This window comes from Mirounga angustirostris, unplaced genomic scaffold, assembly GCF_029215605.1.
Source record: "Mirounga angustirostris isolate CCGP_5_RB_7025 unplaced genomic scaffold, mMirAng1.0.hap1 SCAF_5, whole genome shotgun sequence".
Classification (NCBI taxonomy): Eukaryota; Metazoa; Chordata; class Mammalia; order Carnivora; family Phocidae; genus Mirounga; species Mirounga angustirostris.
In genome coordinates, this window is record NW_026991713.1 from 63,035,090 (window position 1) to 63,061,968 (window position 26,879).

At 41.8% G+C, this 26,879-nt stretch overlaps 1 protein-coding gene across 3 annotated transcripts in view; it reads left to right on the forward strand.

Moving 5' to 3' along the window:
* Positions 1-21,554, forward strand: part of CERS5 (ceramide synthase 5) — a 29,433-nt gene extending 7,879 nt beyond the window's left edge. For 2 of the 3 annotated variants that reach the window (XM_045873470.3, XM_064591257.1), the window contains exons 2-10: positions 10,416-10,521; positions 11,295-11,425; positions 12,288-12,345; positions 14,450-14,500; positions 15,213-15,305; positions 16,841-16,969; positions 17,116-17,222; positions 18,004-18,160; positions 20,651-21,554. In XM_045873470.3, coding sequence (XP_045729426.1) covers positions 10,416-10,521; positions 11,295-11,425; positions 12,288-12,345; positions 14,450-14,500; positions 15,213-15,305; positions 16,841-16,969; positions 17,116-17,222; positions 18,004-18,160; positions 20,651-20,800 — 982 coding nt within the window. In that variant the 3' untranslated portion in view covers positions 20,801-21,554. Of the gene's footprint in view, positions 1-10,415; positions 10,522-11,294; positions 11,426-12,287; positions 12,346-14,449; positions 14,501-15,212; positions 15,306-16,840; positions 16,970-17,115; positions 17,223-18,003; positions 18,161-19,147; positions 19,257-20,650 lie in introns of all 3 variants that reach the window. The other variant, XM_045873471.3, reaches the window with a different exon arrangement.
* Positions 21,555-26,879: the final 5,325 nt, after the last annotated feature.

Below are 26,879 nucleotides of genomic sequence, written 5' to 3' on the forward strand. Positions count from 1 at the left end.
GGGAGCCTGCTTAAGATTCTCTCTCTCCCTCTCCCCCACCCCCTCCCTAAAAGAAAGAAATAAAAAATTAAAAAGATAAATATGTGTAATGAAAGAAATGTATGTATATAGTTGGAGAGGGAGAAATTCTTTTTTTTTTTTTTTTTAAGATTTTTTTATTTATTTATTCACGAGAGACAGAGACAGAGAGAGAGAGAAGCAGAGGGAGAAACAGGCTCCCAAGGAGCAAGGAGCCTGATGTGGGACTCGATCCCCAGGACCCTGGGATCATGACCTGAGCCGAAGGCAGACGCTTAACCATCTGAGCCACCCAGGCGCCCGAGGGAGAAATTCTTTAACAATGAGAGTCTCAGGGGCCTCCAGCTATTCTTCAGCCACACTTTGAGAACTGCTGCTCTATAGCAAGTAAAACATTCACTGGCTACTATACAGTGATACTACAATTTAGTCTTAAATTGTGTCTGTCTGAAACATTTTAACATACATACTGTATGTAATTCTTACTATCTCAAGACTTATGTCCCTTACAGTGAGGTTAGATGTAAGCAGGATGCTGATCCTTCTCATCACAGCACCCGGTAGGTACATCAAATTACACAGGTATTAATCATCTTAATGCTTTAAGGACCTCTTACAGGTCTAAGTGAAGATAACTGATGAAAGTGGAAGAAGGAGAGAAGAATAGTCTGCTGTAAATCCACAGTGTGTGCCTTGCCATTGTTTAGGATAATATATATCATAGAGGTCTTTTTCTTTTTAATCTGCTGCTGCTTTAAGAACAAATTCGCCAGAGCCTGCTTCTCCCTCTGCCTGCCACTCCCCCTGCTTATGCACACACTTTCTCTGTCTGACAAAGAAATAAATAAAATCTTAAAAAAAAAAAAAGAACAAATTTGCCAATTAAAAAAAAAAAACAGTCCTCAAAAGAAACTGCAAAGAATACACATATATGTACAACAAATGTGTATAGCACATTTGTTTGTAGATAGCAAATCCTATCCTCAAGAATTTACTCAGAAGGGGTGCCTGGCTGGCTCACTTGGTAGAGCATGTGACTCTTGATCTTGGGGTTGTGAGTTCAAACCCCATGTTTGGTGTAGAGATTACTTAAAAATTAAATCTTTTTTAAAAATATAAAAAATAAAAAAAGAATTTACTCAGAAAAATACACTGGCCTGGGTGCTATGTATAGGAGATAGACAAAATAAGGTATGGTTGGGAGTCATCAGCACATAAATGAATGGTGCTAGTATAATTTAGTAATTTTTGAACTTTTTGTTCTCAGGATTCTTTTTCATTCTTAAAATTTATTGAGCATCCCTTATTCCTATTAGTTTTTCCATATTTGAAAATAAAGTTGAGGGGCACCTGGGTGGCTCATTCAGTTAAGCAGCTGCCTTCGGCTTGGGTCATGATCTCAGGGTCCTGGGATTGAGTTCCCCATCTGGCTCCTTGCTCAGCGGGGAGCCTGCTTCTCCCCCTCCCCCTCCCTCTCCCACTCTCTCGCTCTGTCTCTCTCAAATAAATAAATAAAATGTTAAAAAAAAAAAAAAAAAGCTCTCATGCTTGCACATCTGCTCAAACCAGCATGGACTGATCTGGAAATACAGCCTCTCTGTGTGTTACCATTGTTTCCATCAGTATGCAAAGGATATAGGCTTCATTAAGTTGGATTAAGTGAACTGCTTGCTTATCTACCTTAACTGCAGATATCCAAGATACCTACTTTCATGCTAACTCTTTGTACATAAAATAAAAGTACTTCAATTAAGAGAAAGAAAAATACTGGTTCACTGAGTTATATAGATTTCCCAAATGTCAATGCATTTCTTTATACAGTATTAAAAAAATCGTATTAGTTAATCTCATCAGAACCAGTCTTACCATGAAAGCCTGAAGCATTGGGAAGCTATCAAGCTCAAAGGTGGATATAAGTTCTCTAAAATTACAATTTTCACTTAAAAGCTTGAATTTTATCATTGGCAATAGCTTTTTGTTGTTTTTGACGAGACAGGCTTATTTTATTCATTTTCAAGAAAATGTTTCCTGGGGCGCCTGGGTGGCTCAGTCGTTAAGCGTCTGCCTTCGGCTCAGGTCATGATCCCAGGGTCCTGGGGATCGAGTCCCACATCAGGCTCCCTGCTTGGCGGGAAGCCTCCTTCTCCCTCTCCCACTCCCCCTGCTTGTGTTCCCTCTCTCGCTGTGTCTCTCTCTGTCAAATAAATAGGTGGAATCTTTGAAAAAAATAAATGTGTTTCACCTTTATAAAAAAAAAAAGAAAGAAAGAAAATGTTTCCTAAAACACAGATCCAAATAACCTTGGTTTGTCTGTTGGCCATTCTTTCAGGTAAAAATGGTATTCTTTGAAAAAAGTGATATATTTCAGCGCACAACTCAGTTGAACAAGTGTTTCCGTGAGACAACTATATACTTTGGTGTGCAGCAAAAGTGCTTTCTGTGTACTTCCCATTTTATCACAGAATGCTTTTTAAAAATATACTCAAAGGCTGCGATTTATTAAAATCAGTCATTTGTATTGCTTCATCAAGGACATTCTTAAGTGAACTGGCTTATGAGGACATAGCAAGGAAGAAGGCAATAACCCCTACTACAGTTTGCTGCCGCTGCCTTGATAGATTCTCCAGTGTTACAGGTTTCATCTTCCGTGGCTTTGCACTGTCATTGCAAATGTCAGCACAGTAACAAAGGCAAATAATGTCTCAAAATTATTTTGAGAATAGTTTTACTTTGTGGGCCTCTAGAGAATGTCTCAGGGACCCTCTGCGGTCTGTAGACTATACCTTGAGACCTTCTGCTCTAATTGAATAAGATCAACCAGAGTGAGTGTGTAGAGTGAGAAAAGAACGTGCATAGAACTCTGAGGAAACAGCATGTTTTAGCAGAGGGGAAAATAAAAACCCAACAGGAGGTAAGAGGTATGACAACCTTATAGTATTTGATAATATCAGTAGTTAGCATTTAATAAGTACTTACTTTGTCCCAGGCACTGCTCTCAGTGCTAAACATTGAGTTCTCATAGTAACTTTAATATCCATAGTAGGTGGATATTACAGTCATCCTCGTTTTACAGGTGAAAAAAAGGGAGCATAGAGAAAGTTAAGTAGCATGTCCAAGTGACTCAACTAGCAGTGCATACCAAGCAGTCTAGTTCTACTGCCAGAGAGATAGAGGGAGAAAACTAGAAAGAGTATGGCAGTAAGGAAGCTAAGAAAAAAGAGCATTTCGTGAGGGAGGGCATGGTCAGTAGTGTAGAATAATGCCGAGTGGTCAGGTAAGATAGAGGACTGAAAAGCATCCATTTGATTTCACAGTAGGGAGATCACTGACAACTTTGGCAAGAGCAGTGCCAATGGAGTGTAGGGACAGAAGCCAGATGAGAAAGGGATGAAGGCTAGGAATGAGTGGGAGTTAAAAGAGAAGGCTTGAGGAGAGAACTTTTTCCAAGAACTTCACAGTTGTGAGGTGGGAGAGTGCCAGAGGGTAGTAGGGGCAGGGAGAGCTGTTAAAGATGAGAAGAACTTGAGCGTGTTTAAGTCTGATGAGAAGAAAGAAATAGTGAGGCAGAAGATAATAGAAAAAAAGAGGAATAAATAGAATAAAATTTCTGATCAGGAAGAGAATGGATCTGAAGCACAGGGATCTTAGTTTATAGAGTGATTCCGTGCCAAAAGTTGAAGGGATTCCCTTCTCTTAGCCAAGATGCTTAAGAATCTGAGCTATTTCCACTTCCTTCTTCTTCCTCCTTACATCTTCCACTGCTGTAACTCACTACTCTCTCTAGAGTCTCTATTCTACTGGAATTTCTTTGGTGAAGATTACCACAGATCTCCCAAGTTGCCAAATCCAGTGGATATTGAAATCCTTGTCTTACTTGATCTCTGCCTCATTTGATAACGACTCTACCTCTGGCCTTCCTGTCCTCTAAATGTACCTTTTATGCTAGTATTTCCCAGGATCCTGACCTTGGTTTTCTTCTCAATTTGTGTTCCTTTCTTGTTAAAATCACCCCCACCCCCACGATTTTAGGTACCACCTATATTCTCATTCTCTTGCTCTCTTTTTTCTTTCTCAGATCTGTGTCTGTGTGTCTTAAGCCCCTTTCCAAGTTTATTTGCCTACTAGACAGTTCCATTCAATGTCCCGTGGGCACTTCAAATTCAGCATAACACAATTCATCTATCACTCCCAAATTTGCTTTCTTATCTTATGCTCTACTTGGTTTGGACACTATAATCAACTTAGTTTCCCAAGCCAGAAGGAACGCTTGACTCTTTCTTTTCTTTTGCCTTCTACATCTGTTCAGTCACCAAGTGCTGTTAATTTTACCTCCTCCACACCTCTTGAGTCTGTCCTTTCCTTTCCACTTCTATAGCCTTAGTTCAGTGCTTTATCACTTATAGCATGGAGTTCTACAGTGGCCTTTAACTGGTGACACTCCTTTATTAATATACAAATCTATTTATCTCTTCTCCACCCCGGCCTGAAGCCTTCTAATGACTATCCGTCAACTATAGGATAAAGTTCATGCTTAGCATAACATACAAGGCACCTGTGATCTGGTCTCTAATTCTCTGTATAGTTTTTTCTCCTGCCACTATTGCCAGCCCCGAACTTGTACATTGCATATTTCTCTAAGCATACTTTCTTTTTTTTTCTTTTTTTTTTTTTTTAAGATTTTATTTATTTGTCAAAGAGAGCAAGAGAGAGAGTGCGCATGAGCGTAGGGGGGTGGTGCGCGGGGAGCAGAGGGAGAAGCAGACTCCCCGCTGAGCAGGGAGCCCAATGTGGGGCTCCATCCCAGGACCCTGGGATCATGACCTGAGCTGAAGGCAGACGCTTAACCAACTGAGCCACCCAGGCACCCCTAAGCATACTTTGTTTCTTAGCTCTGCTTTAATACATGCTGTTGCAGCTGCCTGAATGTCTTTTAAACTTTCTCCTCTTTCCACCCTACAGAAGCCACTCAATTTTTTAATGTGATTGGATTAAGAATTCAGTTGCAAAGGGAAAGGAGTTTCGGAATCTGTTTTCTGTGGGACTCTGCATTTGTGGGACTCTGCATTTCTTGGGGGTACATGTCTTGGTGGAGGATTTTCAAATGCTGCTTGTGTACCTAAGGATTAAATTCTTTAAACAGACTTTATCTGGCCTTAAGAATCTTTATTTAAACATCTTACTCTCTCTCTCACTAATAGATAAAATCTTAAAAAGGAGGGGAGCGCCTGGGTGGCTGAGTCAGTTAAGTGTCTGCCTTCGGCTCAGGTCATGATCCCGGGGTCCTGAGGTCAAGCCCCCGGTCTTTGGGCTCCTTGGTCATCAGGGAGTTTGCTTCTCCCTCTCCCTTTGCCCCTCCCCCCAACTCGTGCTCTGTCTCTCTCTCTCAAATAAATAAAATCTTAAAAAAAATAAATAGGGGCGCCTGGGTGGCTCAGTCGTTAAGCGTCTGCCTTCGACTCAGGTCATGATCCCAGGGTCCTGGGATCCAGCCCCGCATCGGGCTCCCTGCTCGGCGGGAAGCCTGCTTCTCCCTCTCCCACTCCCCCTGCTTGTGTTCCCTCTCTCGCTGTCTCTCCCTCTGTCAAGTAAATAAATAAAATCTTTAAAAAAAAAATAAATTTAAAAAATAAATAAATAAACAGCTATCTTCTCGTGTGTGGGGGGGGGTGGGGAGCATACAGGTTCAGATATTGTCACTCATTACTCTACCTAATGATATAGCATCCTCATCCGTCTGTATAAGATCTTTCTCTTTTTATTGTATCTCTCCCTTCATTCCCTATTTTGATTTCTTTGATGGTTATTTTTCTTCTTTATATGTAAATTTTGACACTTCATATTTTTCCAGAAATTTATCTGAGCCACTGCTTCCCAACCTAATTATGTTCCTGCACACATAGAAAATAATTTGTATATTGCACAGTGAGGTATTTGAGGCCAAAAGCTACAGACTAAGGTTACCCGGCTACCACAGGCCCCATGGGTCAGCCTGAGAGCTAAGAGCAGTATCTCAGGATAAATACAGCCCAAATATTTTACTTGCAATGATACACCCAGTTGAGAAGCTTGATCTGTACTTTGAAATATATTTGTGTATAGTTCATATCCATCAGTGATCTTTCAGTGAATCACGAAGATAGAATTGTTAGTATAGCTCCTGTTTTTGGTATGAAAAAGTAAAGTAGTAAGTAATTTCATCTTAATTAACCCAGGCCTCAGTCAGCTGCTGCCATGTATCTGGAGGACAGGAAAAGGGCAGAATGAAATGATGTCTACAAAGAACAGATACGTTACAATCAGGTTGGGTCACTAGACTCATGTTCCTGGAGTGTCAGGTGGATAGGAGTAGCTTACCATTCATTATAGGCCACTAAATGCCTACTAATTCAGACCTGCAGGCAAAGGGGAGTCTGGTCTTTCGAATTATTTTAAAACTTGGGCAACAAATTGATCCTGGAGATGACAGAAAAACACAAGATAGATTTGATTTCTCAGTGTGATCCAGCACAGCAATTTTCAAACTATGATGTCAGGAGTCTTTTATACTCTTAAAGTTATTAAGGATCCCAGAGAGTTTTATGGATAATATCTACCAACATGGGCTGCTTTAGAAATTAAAATGGAAATTAAAAAAAATAAATTTTATTAGTTCATTTATAAATGACAATAAATTGATTGTATTGGTAATAGAACTAATGTTTCATGAAAAATATTTTCCAAAACAAAAAAAAGTGAGAATAATAGCATTATTTTACATTTTTATAAGTCTCTTTATTTTTTTTAAGACTTTATTTATTTATTTGACAGAGAGAGACACAGCGAGAGAGGGAACACAAGCAGGGAGTGGGAGAGGGAGAAGCAGGCTTCCCACTGAGCAGGGAGCCCGATGTGGGGTTCGATCCCAGGACTCTGGGATCATGGCCTGAGCTGAAGGCAGATGCTTAATGACTGAGCCACCCAGGCGCCCCTATAAGTCTCTTTAGTACTTGGCAGCTGTATTCTCATGTCAGCTCCTGCATTCAGTCTATTGCAATGTCATGTAACCCATGGAAAATTCCACTGTACGCTCATGAGAGAATGAGAGAAGAATGATTCTGAAGTTATAGAATTATTATGAGTGTGTTTGGACCTTGCAGACCTCCTGAAAGGGTCTCTGAGACCCTGGGAGTCTCTATGGCATGCTTTGATAAGTGCCTATCTAACAGAAAGGATGAATACCTAATTTCACTTTCTTCATTTAGGTGATTCATTAAATACCTAAATAAATCTATATATATAATTTTTTTATCAGAAAAAATTCTTTTGCAATGGTAAGTCCTTATTTATGGTTTTGTGCTTCACACTGAAGCACAAAATAGGTGCTCCATAAATATTTGTCAAATAGATAAATTTTCTTAGGGTCTGTATGTGTATAACTGTAACTGACTAGATGCCAGTGCCTTTGTCTTTCACTGCACTCTGTGAACAAATAAGGTCAGGATATGAGCTAATTAAAACTCTAGGATATTAAGTCCATTCCAAGGTCCAGATAATAAAAAAAATTATCTTGGCTTCACCTAGGTGAGCAGGGTACAAACCTGTCCCTGTTGTATGAAATAAGATTCCTTGCTCTTCTTGCCTTATGCCAGAGATACCATCAGGGAGAACCAAGACTGAACTGTTTCTGGTAAAAATAATAATAACTGCCTTTAAAAAAAAATAATAATAATAATAGCAGCTGCCTTTTAATGAATGTTTACTAAATATCAGGTACTGGGTTAGGCATGGATCATGTCATTTCATTTTTTAAAATAGCCCTGTGAGGTAGATACTATCTCCATTCTATAGGTGAGTAACTCACAAAGTCTCGTAGCTGGTAAAATCTAACTCGGGGCCTTTAATCACCTGACTGCTTCTGAATTGAGGAAGGGCCCAAGATCAAGGAGCAAGAGTAGGAATTGGAAAAGCTGTTTTTGTTATTGGATGTACCTCTTCATATAATTAATGTAGATGAGAGAAGACAGTGCTTTCATCTCTCATATAGCACAAACTCAAAAGCAAAGAATGACTGACTTAATTACTTCTCTGGATGCTGATCAATCCTGGGTCCAAACTGAGTTCCAACAGAGCAAGGGTAGGATTTGCAAGACCTGTCACTTGTCAGTTACTGAGCAACTACTGAGCACAGACACAGAACCTTGGTAAATACAAAAACAGTATTCCCTGTATATTCTGTGTTCATAAGGAGTTTAAACGTGAGATGGGGTGCTAAAATATTTGTACACAGAATAATATATCAGGAAATATAAATTAAAGTATCTACTAGTGTTGGCCTTTGAATGAAACTTCTGCACCACCTGTTGTGAAAGGAGAGAATAGATTACAGATGTGGCTAACTTTGTGCTCTGAATAAATATTTCTCCATGGCTCAGGAACTTTGATGATAAGAGTAAAAGAAGTTTTCACAGAGGAAGATAGTAAAGTTTCTTATTCTCAGTCCCTCCCTTAGAGATAAATTCTGGCTTCAAATGCAGATCAAGAAAATAGGTCAAGAGCACTCCATCTTATGCCTCCCAGTCACAATTTCATCTTGGGACTCCGTAAGATGCTAAGAGAACTAAAACTGGTTTTGACTTATCCTGAAAGTGACGATATAGAGCTGTTCCTAGAGTTAATGCTTACAGAAATTTATAGTTGTGGAGAAGAGAGATCTTTCTTTCTCTTTCTTTCTCTCTCTCTCTCTTTCAGTAGGCTCCACGCCCAGTGTGGAGCCCAGTGTGGGGCTTGAAGTCACAACTCTGAGAGCTAGAGTCGGATGTTTAACTGACTGACCCACTGAGATACCCCTCTTTTTTTTTTCCAAGATTTTTTTTTTCTTTTTAGAGTAAACTCTATGCCCAACATGGGGCCTGAACTCACAACCGAGATCAAGAGTTGCGTGCCCTACCAACTGAGCCAGCCAGGTGCCCCAAGAGAGATCTTTCTTGAAGAACCAAAGAACAGTTCCTTAATTTTCAAAGATCTACAAGTTAAAAACTAATTAAAATCAATGATAACACCATGGAATCATAGATATAAAAAAAAATCTTAGGAATCATCTCATTACTTCTTCTAGATGATGAAACCAAGAAGCAAGAGTTAAGTGACTTGACTAAGTTTATATGGCTTATTAATGGTAGATTTGGGAATAGAACTGAATACTAACAGGTAATTTATTTCTCACCCTTCCTAATTTCCTTCTTTCAGGCTACTGAAAGTTCTAAGTATTTACATATTCTTTTTTTTTTTTTTATAAGATTTATTTATTTATTTATTTGAGAGAGACAGAGAGAACAAAGGGAGAGTAGGAGGGAGAAGCAGATTCCTGCGGAGCAGGGAGCCCAATGTGGGGCTCGATCCCAGGACCCTGCGATCATGACCTGAGCTGAAGGCAGCCTCTCAACGGACTGACCCACCCAGGCACCCCTACATAATCTTTTGATTAGGTAGGAAGGTGACCAAGACCTAGGATATTTGTATTTAGGAAGAGCACAGTCTCAGTTCTACTGGGCCCTCCAATTAAGATCTTCTTGATCTTTTGATGTAAGGAAAACTACCATTTATTAAGCATCTTGTTTGTGCCATGGTCTTCATAATACATTGTCTCATTGAATACGTATAAAGTTTTTATAAAGTAGACCAGTGCTTCTAACATTTTGATATGCATGTGAAGATCACCAGCGGATCCTGTTAATGCAGATTTTGATTTTGCAGGTCTGGGATGGGGTTTGAGATTCTGCATTTCCAAAAGGCTTGCAGAAAAAACCAAAAATGCTTTTGGTTTGTGGCCCTTATATTGAGTAGCAAGGATAGTGATATTATCTTCATCTTATAGATGAAAAAACAGACTTACAGAGGTTAAGTAAATTTCCCACGTTCCTACGGGCAGTAGGTGTTAGACTGGTAAATAAAATAGGCTTGACCTAGGTCTTTCTGACTCTAAAGCTCAAGATGTGATTAGGGAAGCCAGGAAAAAATGGAAATAGAGCTTATGTTCTAATTTTTTTTTAAAGATTTTATTTATTTGAGAGAGAGTGAATGAGATACAGAGAGTATGAGAGGGAGGAGGGTCAGAGGGAGAAGCAGACTCCCCGCTGAGCAGGGAGCCCGATCCGGGACTCTATCCCAGGACTCCAGGATCACGACCTGAGCCGAAGGCAGTCGCTTAACCAACTGAGCCACCGAGGCGCCCTCTAATATTTCTTAAACAGGTCACTTCTCAAGGAGTCAATGGCAGAATCCAGGACTAAATAAAAAAGTCCTAGTTCCCAGCCAAGTGTTTTCCCTTTTGCCTCCCATCAGTCCCCTAATCAGGATCTTTCCTTTGTGCTTATTAGCAAACCATATTTAGAATTGGCTTTGGATTTTTCTCTTTACAGGTTTATTGCCAAACCCTGTGCACTCCATGTTGGCATCCAGGACAGTGGTCCCTATCAGGCCCAACCCAATGCCATCCTTGAAAAGGTGTTCGTATCTATTACCAAGGTAAGTGGGCAAAGAAACAGGAAGATTCATGTGAGGGGTTGCTCCGCAGGGCAGGGGAGGATAGAAGGCAAGTATCTCCAAGGGTAGGGATAGAATGGGTAGTTCATATAACTATAAGGAGAGCTTTATCCCTCAGGGAAATACCTTTGGGTCAGGATCCCTTAAATCAAGTTTACATACATTTGAATTTTAGACCTAGTAGCCACCACAACCCTGCCCTCCCCAAATACACATCATATCTTGATTTTGTTTATCCCTGCTCCAGCTTCTCTCATTATCTTTTTTTTTTTTTTAAAGATTTTATTTATTTATTTATTCATGAGAGACACAGAGAGAGAGGCAGAGGGAGAAGCAGGCTCCCAAGGAGCAGAGAGCCCGATGCGGGACTCGATCCCAGGACTCTGGGATCATGACCTGAGCCGAAGGCAGACGCCCAACCATCTGAGCCACCCAGGCGCCCCAGCTTCTCTCATTATCTAGTTACATGATCAAAATGAGGGTACGATAGCCTTGGCAGTTGGGTTTTTAATAGTTTTTTTGACTCAGCTTGGGCTGGAGGGAGACGACCAGACAAGGAGGTATATAAAAGTAAAGGTCTTTGATAATGTAAAATAGGACTTCTTACTAAAAATGAGTTTTGGGATGAAACCTAGAAAGATAAACATCCCTTAAACTGCTGTTGTTACCTCTCCTTTGCCACTCAGCTAGTCAAAGGGATTTAATGAGAGGGTAGAAGAAAAAGGGATATTCTGACTCTGTTCATACATCTACAGTATCCTGATGAGAAGAGGCTGGAGGGCCTGTCAAAGCAACTGGACTGGGATGTCCGAAAGATCCAATGCTGGTTTCGTCATCGGAGGAATCAGGACAAGCCTCCAACGCTCACTAAATTCTGTGAAAGCATGTAGGTGTGCATAGGGAGGTGGGGAGTGAGAAGAAGGATAGGGTGTGACCAGACTGAGGTTTTCTTTTGTTAGGACAATAGTCAATGGATATAGAGGGCTAACTCAAATTATTATAGGCAGGAAAGAAGAGAACTGGAAGACTGGTCACCCTTAGTGTCTTGAATGTGCTTGCCACTAAGCTACATGTTGTAGTTCCATGTTGTTCCCTTTTCCCAAACAGATTGGGAGTACGTTCCTATAACTGCACTCGTGTAGGTAAATAGGCACACCCCTGTCCACCTAGGTAGAGATAGTACCAGCTTGCTCTACATTGACATTTTGGTAGGAAACATCCCTTTTCTCGACATGCTATACTTCATTTCACTGAGTTTTTACTAATTATCCTCTGGACACAGAACACAATTTATCATTGTCATGCAAGAAAAAAAATTAGGCACTATCATTAGGGAGTGTATGGAAGAAAAGTTGATTAAAGTTGATTAAAAAGTTGATTAAAGCCAGTATACACTTGTGGAAGTCTTTTAAAAAGAGCTGGAAGATGTCTCTTATCATTTTGGCTTTTTAGGTAACAGTATTTGTCCCTATTCTGGGAACTTCTCCTCCATTTTTTTTAAAGATTTTATTTATTATTATTATTATTTTTTAAGTAAACTCTATGCCCAATGTGATGCTCAAACTTAGAATTCTGAGATCCAGAGTCACATGCTCTACCGACTGAGCCAGCCAGGTGCCCCTCTGGGAACTTACCGTATTTCTCACCCATAATTATCTTACCTCCAAGTCTGCTGTCTAAACTTCCTCAGCCTCAAAGACTTTCTTTTGAGTGAATATTCATCTAACCTCTATTCTTTGCCCACCCAGGTGGAGATTCACTTTCTATTTATGTATATTCTGCTACGGAATTAAATTTCTGTGGTCGGTAAGTCTAAACTCTCTCTGGTCCTCTCTTGAATTCTAATCATGCCTACATCTCTAGAGATAAAAGTTAAATGCCATTAGTTCTTTATTTTCCCCCTCCCCTTTTATTTTTTCTATAATGCCTACAGCCCAGGTTTATATGCTAAATAGATGGTCTTCTGTCTGGCGTCTGACTTCAGTAACTTCATAACTTTACTGTTTCTCCCCTTATTTGGGGGAGATAATAGTAATAATTGTAATAGCATAGTATAATGGTATAGTATTGATTAAATCAGCATAGTCTGTGATGGTTTATAAAGCATTTGACAAAAATTCTGTAACCCTTTAACCCTTTAAAAGTGCATAAAACAGGTATTATTCCTGCTTTTCAGTTAATTATCAAAGTTGAAGAATTTCAGACTTTTTGATTCCTGATTCCATAGTGGTTGGTTTTTTGGTTGTATGTTTGTTTGTTTCACTGTACCATACTATTTTCCTCTAAATGTTATAATTGAAGTGTCAAAATACATGAAGTAAAAAGAGGCAGAACTGAAGGAATGGAATAGACAAATACCATGGTTGGTGATTTTAATACTCTTCTTTCAGTAATTGACTAAAATCACCAGACAAAAAATTACTAAGGATGTAGATTTGTACAACACAATTAACCAATTTGACCTAATTGACATTAGAGAACACTATGCCAGCAGCTGAAGAATATATATAATCTTCAAGTATACATGGAACATGAATTAAGACAGACCATATGCTAGGCCATAAAATAAGTCTCAGTAAATTTTATTTTATTTTATTTATTTTTTTAATTTTTTAAAAATATTTTATTTATTTGACAGAGAGAGACACAGCGAGAGAGGGAACACAAGTAGGGGGAGTGGGAGAGGGAGAAGCAGGCTTCCCGCCGAGCAGGGAGCCCGATGTGAGGCTCAATCCCAGGACCCTGAGATCATGACCTGAGCTGAGGGCAGATGCTTAATGACTGAGCCACCCAGGCGCCCCAAGTCTCAGTAAATTTTAAAATTTTGAACTCTTACAAGATATGTTCTCTGACCATAATGGAATTAAGTTAAAAATAATGAGATATCTAGAAAACATTTGCAAGTTAAACGCTTCTAAATGACCCATGGATCAAACAAGAAATCACAGGGGTAATTAGAAAATATTTAATTGAATGATGCTGAAAACCCAACACACCAAAACTTGTGGGATGCAGCTAAAGCCTGCTTAGAGGGAAATTTATAGCTTTAAATGTTTATATTAGAAAAGAAGAAAGCTTTAAAATCAATGATAATAAGTTTTTAAGATCCGGAGCAAGAAGAGCAAAGTAACCCAAAGTAAGTTAAAGGAAAGAAATAACCAAAAAAAAGTAAAAAGTTAATGAAATATCATAGACCTGTACCCCTGTAACAAATAATACATTATATGTTAGTTAATTGAATTTAAATTTTTAAAAAATAAATTAATAAAAAAAAGAATGAAATAGGCATTAGACAATGGAGAAAATTGATAAAGCCAAAAGCTGGCTCTTTTTAAGGTTTAATTAAAACTGTTAAACCCCTAGGAAAAAAAAAGAGAAAACAAATGATCAATGTCAGGGAGAAAAAGGGACTCTTATTATAGATCCTGTTGATGTTGAAAGGATAATGACAATATTATGAATAATTTAATACTAGTAGATTCAACAACTTAGATGAAATAGACAAATTCCTTAAAGGACTTAATTGAAACTCCATTAGAGATAATTATTTTTGACTTTTGAATCTTTGGCATGGAGATCTCTCTCTCTCTGTTGTCAATGGAATCCTTGTCTTCCCACGTCCCTATTTCCTATATCCTAGATGTTGATGTTTCCAAAAACTATCCTAGAGCTCTCCCTGCTCTTATTTACCTCAAAGTATGCTTTTTCTATTTGTAATAACACTTTCTTGCTCTAGAAGAAAAACCTAGCCATTTATTGACCCTTTAAGGACCCATAAATTCCATCAAGAAGGTTGAAGGATTCCCTTTTCTTCCCCAACTCTCTTGTGCTCCTAGCATAGAGAAAGGGATTTATAGGTGAGCCAGGGTTGAATCCTAAAGGCTGACCTGGATTATCTGTTTTCTCTTAGTCACCGTGGTTCTGGGATATCCGACAGTGCTGGCGTAGCTATCCATATCAGGTACGGTCTGAGCCCTTTCAAGACAGGGGCCTTATGTATGTGTGGAAGGTACGGTAGGCAGGGCAGTCTTAGGGCAGATGGCACGTTTTCTTGGTATTCTTGAGGGATTAGGGGCTGAGTCTCTTTGAGTCATATATTCAGGGTATCTATTTCTGGGGCCCCTGTAACAGTGAAATCCAGCCATCTTTTTTGTTCCAGATTCCCTATTATATTCACCCTAATTGGGTGGAAAGAAAAGCAGCTTCCTGGTACTTAATGAGACTCTTTCTGGTTCAGGTGTTCAGGTGTCCTTTTTGAATCAAGGGTAACTTGGAGTCCCTTAAAAGCATCTTGGTTCTAATCTATACTAGAAAAATATCAGGGGACTGCTAACAGGGTAGAAGAAGAGAAGACCTGAGTGTCTTAAATCCCCTGAAAAGCACTAATTGTCCAGAATTCTAGACACACTGATTTGATTGTGCTATCATATGTGATAACCTTATCTGACCTCTAAAGGTACCAGCTGAAAATGTGTATGTGGAGGGGCAGAGGGAAGAGGCTTAATTCTCCACACCAATCCACAGTCTGTTAGCTATTACAGATCTTGGAAGATGATGGGGAGAAAGGATATCTAATAATTTGGGGTATTGGTCCTCTGAGACAGAGAAAGTTGCAGAGATGGAATGAATTTTTGACTAGCTGGTATTCTAACTACTCCTTTCCTCTCTTCCAGCCTCTCACAAGTGGGCTTTATTACTATTATATCATGGAATTGGCCTTCTATTGGTCTCTTATGTTTTCTCAGTTTACAGACATTAAACGAAAGGTAAGGACACTGGCTCCCCTCCACTCTAATTGATTGCACCCTCCTCCTTTCTAGCAGCCACCATTACTGCTATTGTGGGTTCTCTGCCCTGCCTGGGACCACAGAAGAAGGAGAAAGTAGGTTGGATGAGACTGTTAGCTCTTGGTAATGTTCTCAGAAATGAGACTTGACTAATGATGAATTAAGTATATTTGAGGCATTCAGGGCAGCCCAGGATAAGAACGGTTAACCAGCTAAAAAGCATACCCTTTTCCTTAGTTTTCTCTAAGGCTCTTACATATATAAAGCTCTGGAAATTAGTCAGAACTTAGGGATAGCAAGGCCTCATCTAGGAAAAGGACTGCTTTCAAAAAAGCAGGATCTGGCTTTTGTTTTGCATTGGAGATCCTTGTTCTCGCTCTGTTCTCCATTCTTGGTAACTCCACCTACTCAAAGAATGTCAAATGGAAGGGGTTTTAGATGACTTATTTTACTGTTTTCTTGCTATTGTTTAGGAAACAAAGATTCAGAGAAGTGAGAGTTGACTCGCCCACATAGTGACAAAGTTGGAAATGACTTAAGTTTTTTATAAGCAGAAAGAAAGGGCAGAATCTTCACTTTTTATTGGTATGCATCTGTAACAATGTGGTTCCAGCAGCTCTAACTTTAATCTGTCACTAACTCATGATTATCTTTGGTGAGGAAAATCAGGGTTAGCATTTATGGGAATCAATTGACACTAATCTGGGTTATTAGTTGTTGTATAATCTAGAAGCCCAATCCTCAGTTCAGATGCCTTTCACTCTCCGATGGTCAGGAGACACAGGTCCCCTTATTAAAAATTTATTTTTAAACACAACACATATAAAAAGGTTTGTAATATATATGTGGGTTTTAAAACATACTAGAACGTGTACTTGTGAACCCATCCCCAGCTCAAGAACTATAACCTACCATTGTATCTATGTGGAGAGCACAGACTTCTCATCCTTGTTTCTCTGACCCAAATTCACCTGCCTTCTCCCATCCTCTGTCCCTCAGTGGGCTGAGAAGTATTTATTAGACATGTCTGATAATAGGTATTTAAAGATTTCTCTGAGTTTAACTTTGGCATTTGAACCCAAGAGGAAAATAGAGCTTTAAATCTGAAAGCAGAAGGTGCTTACAGTTTAGATAGATTATTTAGCATTTCTCTGAAACTTTTTAGAAGAGTTTAGCTTCACCCCTCCACAAACCTCTCCTGTTAGGTCCCTTTGGTTGAAATTTCCTTCATCAGAACAGTCTTAGAATATCAAAGGTACCGCTTTTGGTGTGATTACCACCTGGGAAATTATTTCCAAGTGTCAGGTCAGCATACATGGTCTACATATTCTGCAACGTCCAAACAAAATTGTTATTTTCTGTGCTTTGAGCTATATTAACATAGATTATGGGTCAGTTACTGGTATAGAGTTTTGGGTCAAATGCTAGGGTGCTCCATAAGGGAGAGTTTAAAACAAAATAGAACCTCTATGTCCTTGCCTTTACCCGCCCCTTCTATTTCTATTCCATCCTAGGACTTCCTGATCATGTTTGTGCATCACTTGGCCACCATTGGGCTTATCACCTTCTCCTACATCAACAACATGGTTCGGGTGGGAACTCTGGTCATGTGTTTACATGATGCCTCAGACTTCTTGCTGGAGGTAAGGACCGCCGCCCCCTCCATCCTCTCTTTCCTCATTATTCCTCTTTCTTTCCTTTTCTTCCTCTCTGAGAATTGGCTTTATCCCCAGCTCAATTCTTTTTCTTCCCCCACCCCCCAATTCAGTTCTTCTCTTCCATTCTCCAGGCAGCCAAACTGGCCAATTATGCCAAATACCAGCGTCTCTGTGACACCCTTTTTGTGATCTTCAGTGCAGTTTTTGTGGTCACTCGTCTAGGAATCTACCCATTCTGGTAAGTGTTAGGGCCATGGAGCAGTGGTCAGTATGTAGCTAATGATACCTTTTGCCAATTCAGGGAACAGGCCACCAAAAAACCCTGTTGCCCTGCCTTATCCTGGGCCTAACCTGACCCCTTATGGACTCTCACGGGACCTTACTTCCCTCGCACAGTATTTTTAGGAAGATGTGATCCAGCCTGAGAACATCCAACTCACTTGCCTGTGGCTTTCCAGACTCCCCTCTGAGGAACAAGCCCTCCTTTGATGCCTAAGTAATTCCTTTGCCTTCTTTTGCGCTGATTGCAAAACTCTCAGGCTCTTCTTATTTTCCTGCTCTTATACCCTCCCCCACCATAACCAACACACACACCACTCACACTTCTACACTCACTGCTTTCTGTACAAAGCCAATGACTGTAGGTTGGAGATTCTCCTTAGTCTGAGGGAATCAACTACGAACTGTCCTATCTGTGCCTAAGAATCTGAGTAATGACTAGGATTATGATTAAAATTGCTGCCCCGGTTTTGTGAAACTCTTCATATTTGAAACGATTAATGATAGGACTTAATCCATCAGTTTCTGAGATTTACATATCTTTCCCTGCCTTTTAAGATAGAAAACTTCATAGGCCCCCTTTCTTTATCTTTTCTCACTGTGGATGAATATCCCTGGCATTTCAACTGTTAGAATGTATAGAGAGAAAACATACTGGGTTCTGCTTCCTAGGGAACTGAGCTTTATTCCTATCTACCTAGCTTTGACTCTAGAATCTCACCACTTGCCTCTTCTTCTAGGATTCTGAACACGACTTTCTTTGAGAGTTGGGAGATGATCGGGCCTTATCCCTCCTGGTGGCTCTTCAATGGCCTTCTCCTGATCCTGCAGGTTCTACATGTCATCTGGTCCTACCTAATTGTGCGAATTGCTTTCAAAGCTTTGATCCGAGGAAAGGTGAGGAGGAAAGATGGCTTCTTTCTTTGGGGCTGGGTAGCAAGATAGATATTACTCCGTAGACCTTCTCTAGCTTAGTGAGCCACAGCTGCTCAAGCACACCCAGCAGAAAGCTTAGGACTCCAGAGTTTTCACCTTTTCTCTAAGTGTTGAGCCTGTTAAGACATGACTTAGAGGGGTACCTTGCTGGCTTAGTCAGTAGAGCATGTGACTCTTGGTCTCTGGGTTGTGAGTTGGGGCCCCACGTTGGGTGTAGAGATTACTAAAAAAAAAAAAAGAAAGAAAGACATAGATGCAGGAGGAAGGATCTGCCTTCCTCCTGTCCCTTAGGAATGACTGTTAAATAATGAACAGTATTACATTTCGAGATGACCTCACCCATTTCCTACCCCTTACCTACCTACTTCAGTGCATTTCATATTTTTGTTTTTTAGCACAGAAAAACTCTAAACTGGGAACTGTATAAAAGCAGCCATGTTTGATTGCCTAAGCATGGCATGGTAGTTCGCAAGCCACCCCAAGATGATTACACTGTGATGTTCAAGATATGGGGCTAAGTACTGGCCTCATCCCACTGTTGAATGAGGTGGTGATCCTAAATGAGATAGGTATTTAGGGTTTCAAATACCCACCTTACTCTGAGAGCCCAAAAATACAAAGAAGGGGGTCATTTAATGATCAAACTCATAGCTGAAGTGTGCAAATTCTGAATCAGTCAGGTGGGGATTTGCCCGTGGGCTAGGGATTCAGCCTTCAGCAATACAGAGCACTGGGGGGTGGGGGTGGGGGGGTGGGGCTCTCTGCCAGAGGAGACACTGAGTCTAGGAGAGAGGAATGGAATGCAACCCAGGCATATATGATCTGTTATGTCCCTGTTCCTTATGGCTGCAACTGGTTTTAGAACTTGCTCAGCGTGCCTGTGCATCCTGCTGTAGCTTCTGGGCTACTGGACATCTTTCTTCTCCCCTGCTTTTCTTTCCTGACCAGGTGACCTATCCAGGAAGGATTAGACCCAGATTCTGTACCCTCCACTCTTTTCTCACCTCCTTCCTTTTTTCTATGCCTGGTGGGAGTTGGACAGTTTCATCTCTTGCATGTAAGTGTATCTGTGCTTCTAGCGTTCAGTAAAGCATGTCTGTCTGAATGTGTCTCTCTTCCTTCCTGCTTTCCTTCCTGTTCCCCGTGTTGCCTCCCAGCATGCCTCTCTCCTGACCCTGTGGGGCCATTGTTGACTGGAGCTCAAGTTGCCAGATTCTTGTTCGTAAATGGAGGCAAGAGTTGAGTCTACTCTTTATATTTTCCCCTTTTTGAGCCTCCCTTTACCTCAAATCTAGATAGACTCTGCCCTCTGGTAGAAACTTCCTAAAGGTCAGGTAATCACTTGCTTGGGTTCAGAGGTCAGCAGCTGCAATAAACCAGTCTTAGAGCTAACCAAAGCAAGTGCCCCACGCCTTGGCAACAGCCTTTGTAGCTCTGTTCCTTTCTCACCCCCCTCTCTCCTTTACTTTTTCTTTTCTTTTTTTTTAAAGATTTTATTTATTTATTTGACAGAGAGAGACACAGCGAGACAACGAGAGAGGGAACACAAGCAGGGGGAGCAGGAGAGGGAGAAGCAGGCTTCCCACCGAGCAGGGAGCCCGATGTGGGGCTCAATCCCAGGACTCTGGGATCATGACCCGAGCCGAAGGCAGACGCTTAACGACTGAGCCACCCAGGCACCCCTACTTTTTCTTTTTCTAACAAAACACATTGAGGGGCACCTGGCTGGCTCAGTCCGTAGAACAGGCAACTCTTAATCTCAGAGTCGTGAATTCAAGCCCCACACTGGGTGCAGAGCTTACTTAACAAAACAAAAAACCCCACATCGATTATCCTTCAGTTCTGGAGGTCAGAAGTCTGGCAGGTCTCACTGGGTTTCTCTTCTTTACTTTTTATGGTCCACGGTAGAGAACTGGAAATACTTTGGTGTCATAGGACTGAGTCCAGGAAGAGCAGAATGACTGAAAAAGGCCTAGTTCTGGATCAGCTCTGGGGATAAACCAAAGTCAGGATGACCAATATGAGTAACTCCAGGGGCCGCCACCACCAGAACATAGAAGCAATGATGACAGCCACCTGTGTTGTTTGTACTGGTCTTTTCTAGTGTTTGAGGTGGGAGAGGAGAGAGAGCGTCTGGAGTTTCCCTCAGGCCTACACCCGGACTCAGTGAATGACTTCAGCTCTCTCAGGCCGGTCCTGAGAGACACACCCTTACCAGCACAGCTTCTTGTTCCATAGGGAGCAAAGATGACGAGAGAGACATCAAGAAAGAGGCAAAGGGTAATCCCAGCCGTAGCCATGGCCCAGATAGTATTTTGAGTCAGGTGCCGCCAGAAAGTCGGCCACAGTGGGAGCAGTGCCCAGGCACGGGCTCTGTGGGCCCAAGTCTGTCTTCCAATAGCAGACAAGTTCTTTCCTCACCTTTCCCACCTTTGGCCCCATCCCACCCAGGTGTCTAAGGATGACCGCAGTGACGTGGAAAGCAGCTCAGAGGAGGAAGACGTGACCACCAACCCCAAGAGCGCCTGCGGCAGTGGCCCCAGCAATGGCGCCAACCGGGTGAACGGTCACCCGGGGAGAAGCTACTGGGCTGAGGAGTGAGGCGGTCGGTGCGGGGCCACGGCACACATGGACTCATAGGGCCACTGGCAGCCTCCTCCTCTTGGGCCGCCCCGCATCCACGCGCTTGTGACTGGGGGGTCTGCAGGGCACTGAGGAGAATCAAAGAAGCAAATATTTTCACTTTTTTTAAAAAAAACTCTGCCATTTTGTATTTAATAGCCTCCAGGTTCTTTCAGTAATGTTATTTGCTTCTGTGTGTGTGTGTGTGCGCGCGCGTGTGCATATGCGTTTGTGCATGTGCATGGGTTTCGTTTCCTGAGTTGGGGCACAATTCTAGACTGGGGCCCCTAGGCCTTGTGTCCCTTTTGAACCCACCTCAACCCCAGATTTGGCTGCGCCTTGAATAATGCTGGCTCTGGACTGTCCCCTCCCTCGTGGTCCATGGCTCCCGAAGCTCAGGCCATCCGAACAGAACAGTAAAGTTCAGCTCCAGGTTTCTGCACTGTTCCTCCTCGGAGCTGGAATATTTCACATGAAGTTGTACAGAAACAGACAACCATGGAAGGGATGACCAAGATTTCTGTGGCCCCTAGCTAGATTCCCTTTCTGCCACCTGGTGATTACAGGGACAGCTGCTGATTCCCTGCTCTTTACTAAATGGTACGCAGGGAGTTGGGGGGGGCGGTGGCAGAGGGTGTGCTGAGGGCCAGAGGAGGACAACAGCCACTGGGTGAACCGTTGACGGTTTATACTATTGTTTACTCTTCTGTGATTAAAAGTGCTTCCACCCTTCTCTGCCATCTCAGCCTCTTTAGTGACTCTATCCCCAATTCCCTGAATCCATAAGCTAAGTAAGAAAATTTTCAGGTCTGATTCTAAAGGTTCTTAGACACTCAATTTTTCCTTTCTGTGCATGCTGGGAAGAGAGTGCCTACACTCTATGGCTTTATGTGTTAAGAAAACAAACATGCACAGTGGTCACAAAAAATACTGGGCAGATAAAAGTACGGATATCACTAAACCAACAAAGGATTTGGTTGAAGACACTTTTAGTGAGATACCTGTATTTCCCACACAGAGACTACCAGCTAACACTTAAAAGATTGTGATAAATGAGTCTGAGATGTTTTCTCTTTTAGTTCTGTTTTCTTTTAGCCATGGAAAAACAGTCTTCCTAATCTAGACTTTTCTGTAGTTTAGGTCTTGGCAAAATTACCAATGGTAGTATTCATCTCAGGATAGTTTTCCATTTAGTGAATATTCAGATTATCAAAATATTTCCAGATGTTCTTATGTACATTAAGGCTTATGAAATGCTTCATTGTCAGGGAGATGGATGAAAATTGAAGAAAAAGGTTACTGTTCTAAGAATCAGGTACTCACTTGGTGTTCATTGACCTTATTGGGATATAGACCCTGCTAAATTTACCTTACTGAGCGGCTGGCCTTTTTTTTTTTTTTTTTTTTTTTAAGAGCATGCACAAGTGGGGTTAGGAGCAGAGGGAGAGAAAGAGAATCTCAAGCAGGCTCCACCCCTGGATGGACCCAACGTAGGGCTCGGTCCCACAACCCTAAGTTCATGACCTGAGCAGAAATCAAAGAGTCAGATGCTTAACCGGCTGAGCCACCCCGGCACCCCTGAGTGGCTGGCTTTTAAAAAGACTTACCTTGGGGCATGTGAAAATTATTTCTGAAAAATCTTACATAGTTATTTGGTCAGAACTAGCCTGAAGTCTTACATTTAGTTCCTCAACTTGCCATATTGTTGAAAAGACTAGTAATTGTGAAATATGAATGAAATACTTTTTTTTTTTTAAAGATTTTATTATTTGAGAGAGAATGAGATAGAGAGCATGAGACGGGGGAGGGTCAGAGGGAGAAGCAGACTCCCTGCTGAGCAGGGAGCCCGATGTGGGACTCGATCCCGAGACTCCAGGATCATGACCTGAGCTGAAGGCAGTCGCTTAACCGACTGAGCCACCCAAGCGCCCCTGAATGAAATACTTTTAAAAGGTACGGTTTTAGGGGCACCTGGGTGGCTCAGTCGGTTAAGCGGCTGCCTTCGGCTCGGGTCATGATCCCAGGGTCCTGGGATCGAGCCCCATGTCGGGCTCCCTGCTCGATGGAGAGTCTGCTTCTCCCTCTCCCTCTGCCTGCCTCTCTGCCTACTTGTGCTCTCTCTCTATCTCTCTGTCAAATAAATAAATAAAATCTTTAAAAAAAAAAAAAAAAAGATACGGTTTTAAGCCTTTTGAAATCTGAACAACTACTCTGTAAATCTAGGGCTAGTTGTCCCGGTTAATCTGACAGAAGATGCAACTGAATGGTATAATAGTAAAAATAATAATAGATAACACCTAGCTCTTCATTACATGCCAGGCACTATATGAAGCACTTCACATATGATCAAAATGAAGCAAAAAGAAGTTAACTTGCCTAAGGTCAAACAGCTAATAAAGAATCAAACCCAGTGTCGTTTTTTGTTTTTGTTTTTGTTTTTGGAGGGGGTGAGAGAGAACCTCAAGCAGCCTCCATGCCCAGCATGGGGCTCAATCCCACTACCCCGAGATCACGACCCAAGCCGAAACCCAAGAGTCAGATGTTCAACCGACTGCACTATCCAGGTGCCCCAAGCACTCGACTTTTGATCTCAGCTCAGGTCTTGATCTCAGGGTCATGAGTTCAAGCCCTGTGCTGGGCTCCACACTGGGTGTGGAGCCTACTTAAAAAAAAAAGAATGTCATGTAGAGCTGACATACATCACTTCCACTGTGTTCTACTGATCAAAGTAAGTCACAAGGACCACCTAGATTCAAGAGGGTGGTGAGAGAGACGACTACCTCGATGAAGAGTAGCAAGGCTCGCTGCAGAAGAGCATGTGCAATGGGACATACAGTTACATTCATCTTTGAAAAGTTCTAACTGCCACATTGAGGAAACTGAGTCTTAGAAACTGCTTGAAAAACAAACAGGGGCACTTGGAGTGGCTCAGTCAGTTAAGCATCTGCCTTTGGCTGGGGTTATGATCTCAGGGTCCTGGGATTGAGCCCTGCTTTGGGCTCCCTGCTCAATGGGGGGGGTCTACTTCCCCTCTCCCTCTGCCCCTCCCCTCCCCCTGCTCGTGCTCTCTCTCAAGTAAATAAATAAAATCTTACACACACACACACACACCAGGGCACCTAGCTGGCTCCGTCGATAGAACATGCAACTCTTGATCTCAGGGTCATGAGTTCAAGCCCCACACTGGGTGTAGAGATTACTTTTTTTTTTAAGATTTTATTATTTGACAGAGAGAGACACAGCGAGAGAGGGAACACAAGCAGGGGGAGTGGGAGAGGGAGAAGCAGGCTTCCCGCGGAGCAGGGAGCCCAATGCGGGGCTCGATCCCAGGACCCTGGGATCATGACCTGAGCCGAAGGCAGATGCTTAACGACTGAGCCACCCAGGCGCCCCGAGATTACTTTAAAAAACAAAACAAAGGGCGCCTGGGTGGCTCAGTTGGTTGGGCAGCTGCCTTCGGCTCAGGTCATGATCCTGGAGTCCTAGGATCGAGTCCCACATCGGGCTCCCTGCTCGGCAGGGAGCCTGCTTCTCCCTCTGACCCTCCCCCCCCCATGCTCTCTCTATCTCATTCTCTCTCTCAATAAATAAAATCTTAAAAAAAAAAAAAAACACAAACATCTTAGATTGCCCATCATGTATCATGAGGTTTCACGTTATCGCAATCCTAAAATAATCACGAGTTTAGTTAGTAGGTGATTCAGTATGCTGATTGTAAACCAAATTCTTCAGACTTCATATCCAGTATTCATGCAGGGAAACATTTTCAGTTCAATAAAATATTTGTTAAGTGCCTACTTTATGATAGGCACTGTGGCAGAATGTGGGGACACAAAGATGAACAAGATCTGGTTTCTACTCTCAAAGAGTTCATATACCCCCCAGTAAGGGGGGAAAATACTACAGTGCAAAAAAGAACTTTCTAAATTATTCTTTGCAAGGTGGGAGAAAACTTGAAAGTGGAGCTTGGCCATTCAAGATGAGTAGAGTTTTGCCAGGAAAACAGGAATGGAAAGGTATGTTTAGAAGAGATGTCAAAGTATATGAAAGATACCAGCTCCGGCATAATGCAGGCTAAAATAACCTGAGACAAACAGCTAGAAATGGTAGGAAAAGGGTTTTGTTTTGTTTGTAAGTTTGTTTGGACACCAAAGACAATGAAAGGAACTGAAAACTAATGCAGAAGGTAAAACAGCCGATGCAATTACTAGAGCGATGAGGGAACATGACTGAAGGACTTGGGTTTTAATGCTGACAAGAGACAAGACCATGCAGGAAGCTGGAAATGAGACCTCCAGTTAAAGCTGGGACCCTGAGATAGCAACAGCCTTAGTGAAAGGGGGGAAACTGAAAAATTCATCCGGTTGGCAAAAGAAGGACGCAAGCAAGTTTGCTTGGGCTTGTGGGGTCAGGAGAGTCAAGAATTTCCTCAAACTCTGGGCCCACACTCCATGGGAATTTGAGAACTTAAAACACGCTTCCTGTGTGGTCTAGGACACATCATGACCCCCCACCCCCACCCCATCCCCACCCCATCCCCAGGTAAGAACTTGCATGAAAATGGTCTCAGATCAGTTACCCATGGCACCACTCTGGAGAGACAGGTGCATGATGATACAGACGATGTGGGATTCTTACACGGCTACCTCCAACTCCCAAATAAAAAAGCTCTGAAAGACTGTCTCAGTCAAACCTGCAAGACCTATAACTACAAAATACTAGTATCCAGAATACACATAACTAAAGAAACAACAAAGACAACCCAATAACAAGACAAAGGCAGGGGAGGGAGTAAAGGATATGAATAGGCGATTTCTAGAGGAAGACTATGCTAATGGTTAATAAATCAATTAAAGGGCGCCTGCGTGGCTCAGTCGGTTAAGTGTCTGCCTTCAGCTCAGGTCATGATCCCGGGGTCCTGGGATCAAGCCCCCAATCAGGCTCCCTGCTCAGCGGGGAGTCTGCTTCTCCCTCTGCCCCTCCCCCCATGCTTGCATTCTCTCTCTGAAATAAATAAAATCTTTTTAAAAATTAATTAATTAATTAAAAAGGTGCTCTAGGGCGCCTGGGTGGCTCAGTCAGTTAAGCGTCTGCCTTCGGCTCAGGTCATGATCCCAGGGTCCTGGGATGGAGTCCCACATGGGCTCCCTGCTCTGGGGGGAGACTGCTTCTCCATCTCCTCCCCACTTGTGCTCTCTCTATCTCTGTCTCTCTCTCTCTCAAATAAATAAATAAAATCTAAAAAAAAAAAAGTAAATAAAAAAATAAAAAGGTGCTCTACCTTACTGGAAATAAATAATATGTAAATTAAAACTAACAGAAACCACTTCATCACTTTGAAAAACTTAACAAAAACTAGTAAAGCTAAATATTAGTAATATTAGTAATAATTACTCTTGGAAAAACTAGTAGATGGGCCCAAGAAAACATACAAGGATACTCATCGGATTGCTATTTATAAGAGGGAAAAAGTGGAGATGACTCAGTGATCTTTCTCTAGAGGAATGGAATAAATTGATTTACTCATGCAGTTGGATGAGCAATTAAAAACTAAGGTTTTTTGGGGGGTTTTTGGTCAATATGGATGTACTTGTCTGAACCAGTAGAATATAATATATAAATTTAAAAGAATTGTTATAGGGGCGCCTGGGTGGCTCAGTCATTAAGCGTCTGGCTTGGGCTCAGGTCATGATCCCAGGGTCCTGGGATCGAGCCCCGCATCGGGCTCCCTGCTCCTTGGGGAGTCTGCTTTTCCCTTTCCCTCTATCCCCCTCCCACGCTCATGCTCGCTCTCTCTCAAATAAATAAAATCTTAAAAAAAAAAGGGACTGAATCGGCAGACTGATAGTACGATTACAATCTGTACCACCCTCACCTCAGCCATCTGTATGCAGTTGTTTTTTTCTTGTTCAGTAAAGGCTTCTGCAGAGCAGGCCTCACCAACAGAGTTTAGCCACAAGCCCGAAGCCTATTTAAAAAAAAAAAGGCCGATTTGGGAATCTTCTTTCACTCAAATGACTGCTCTATGAAAGACACCCAGGAAACAATACTAAACTTT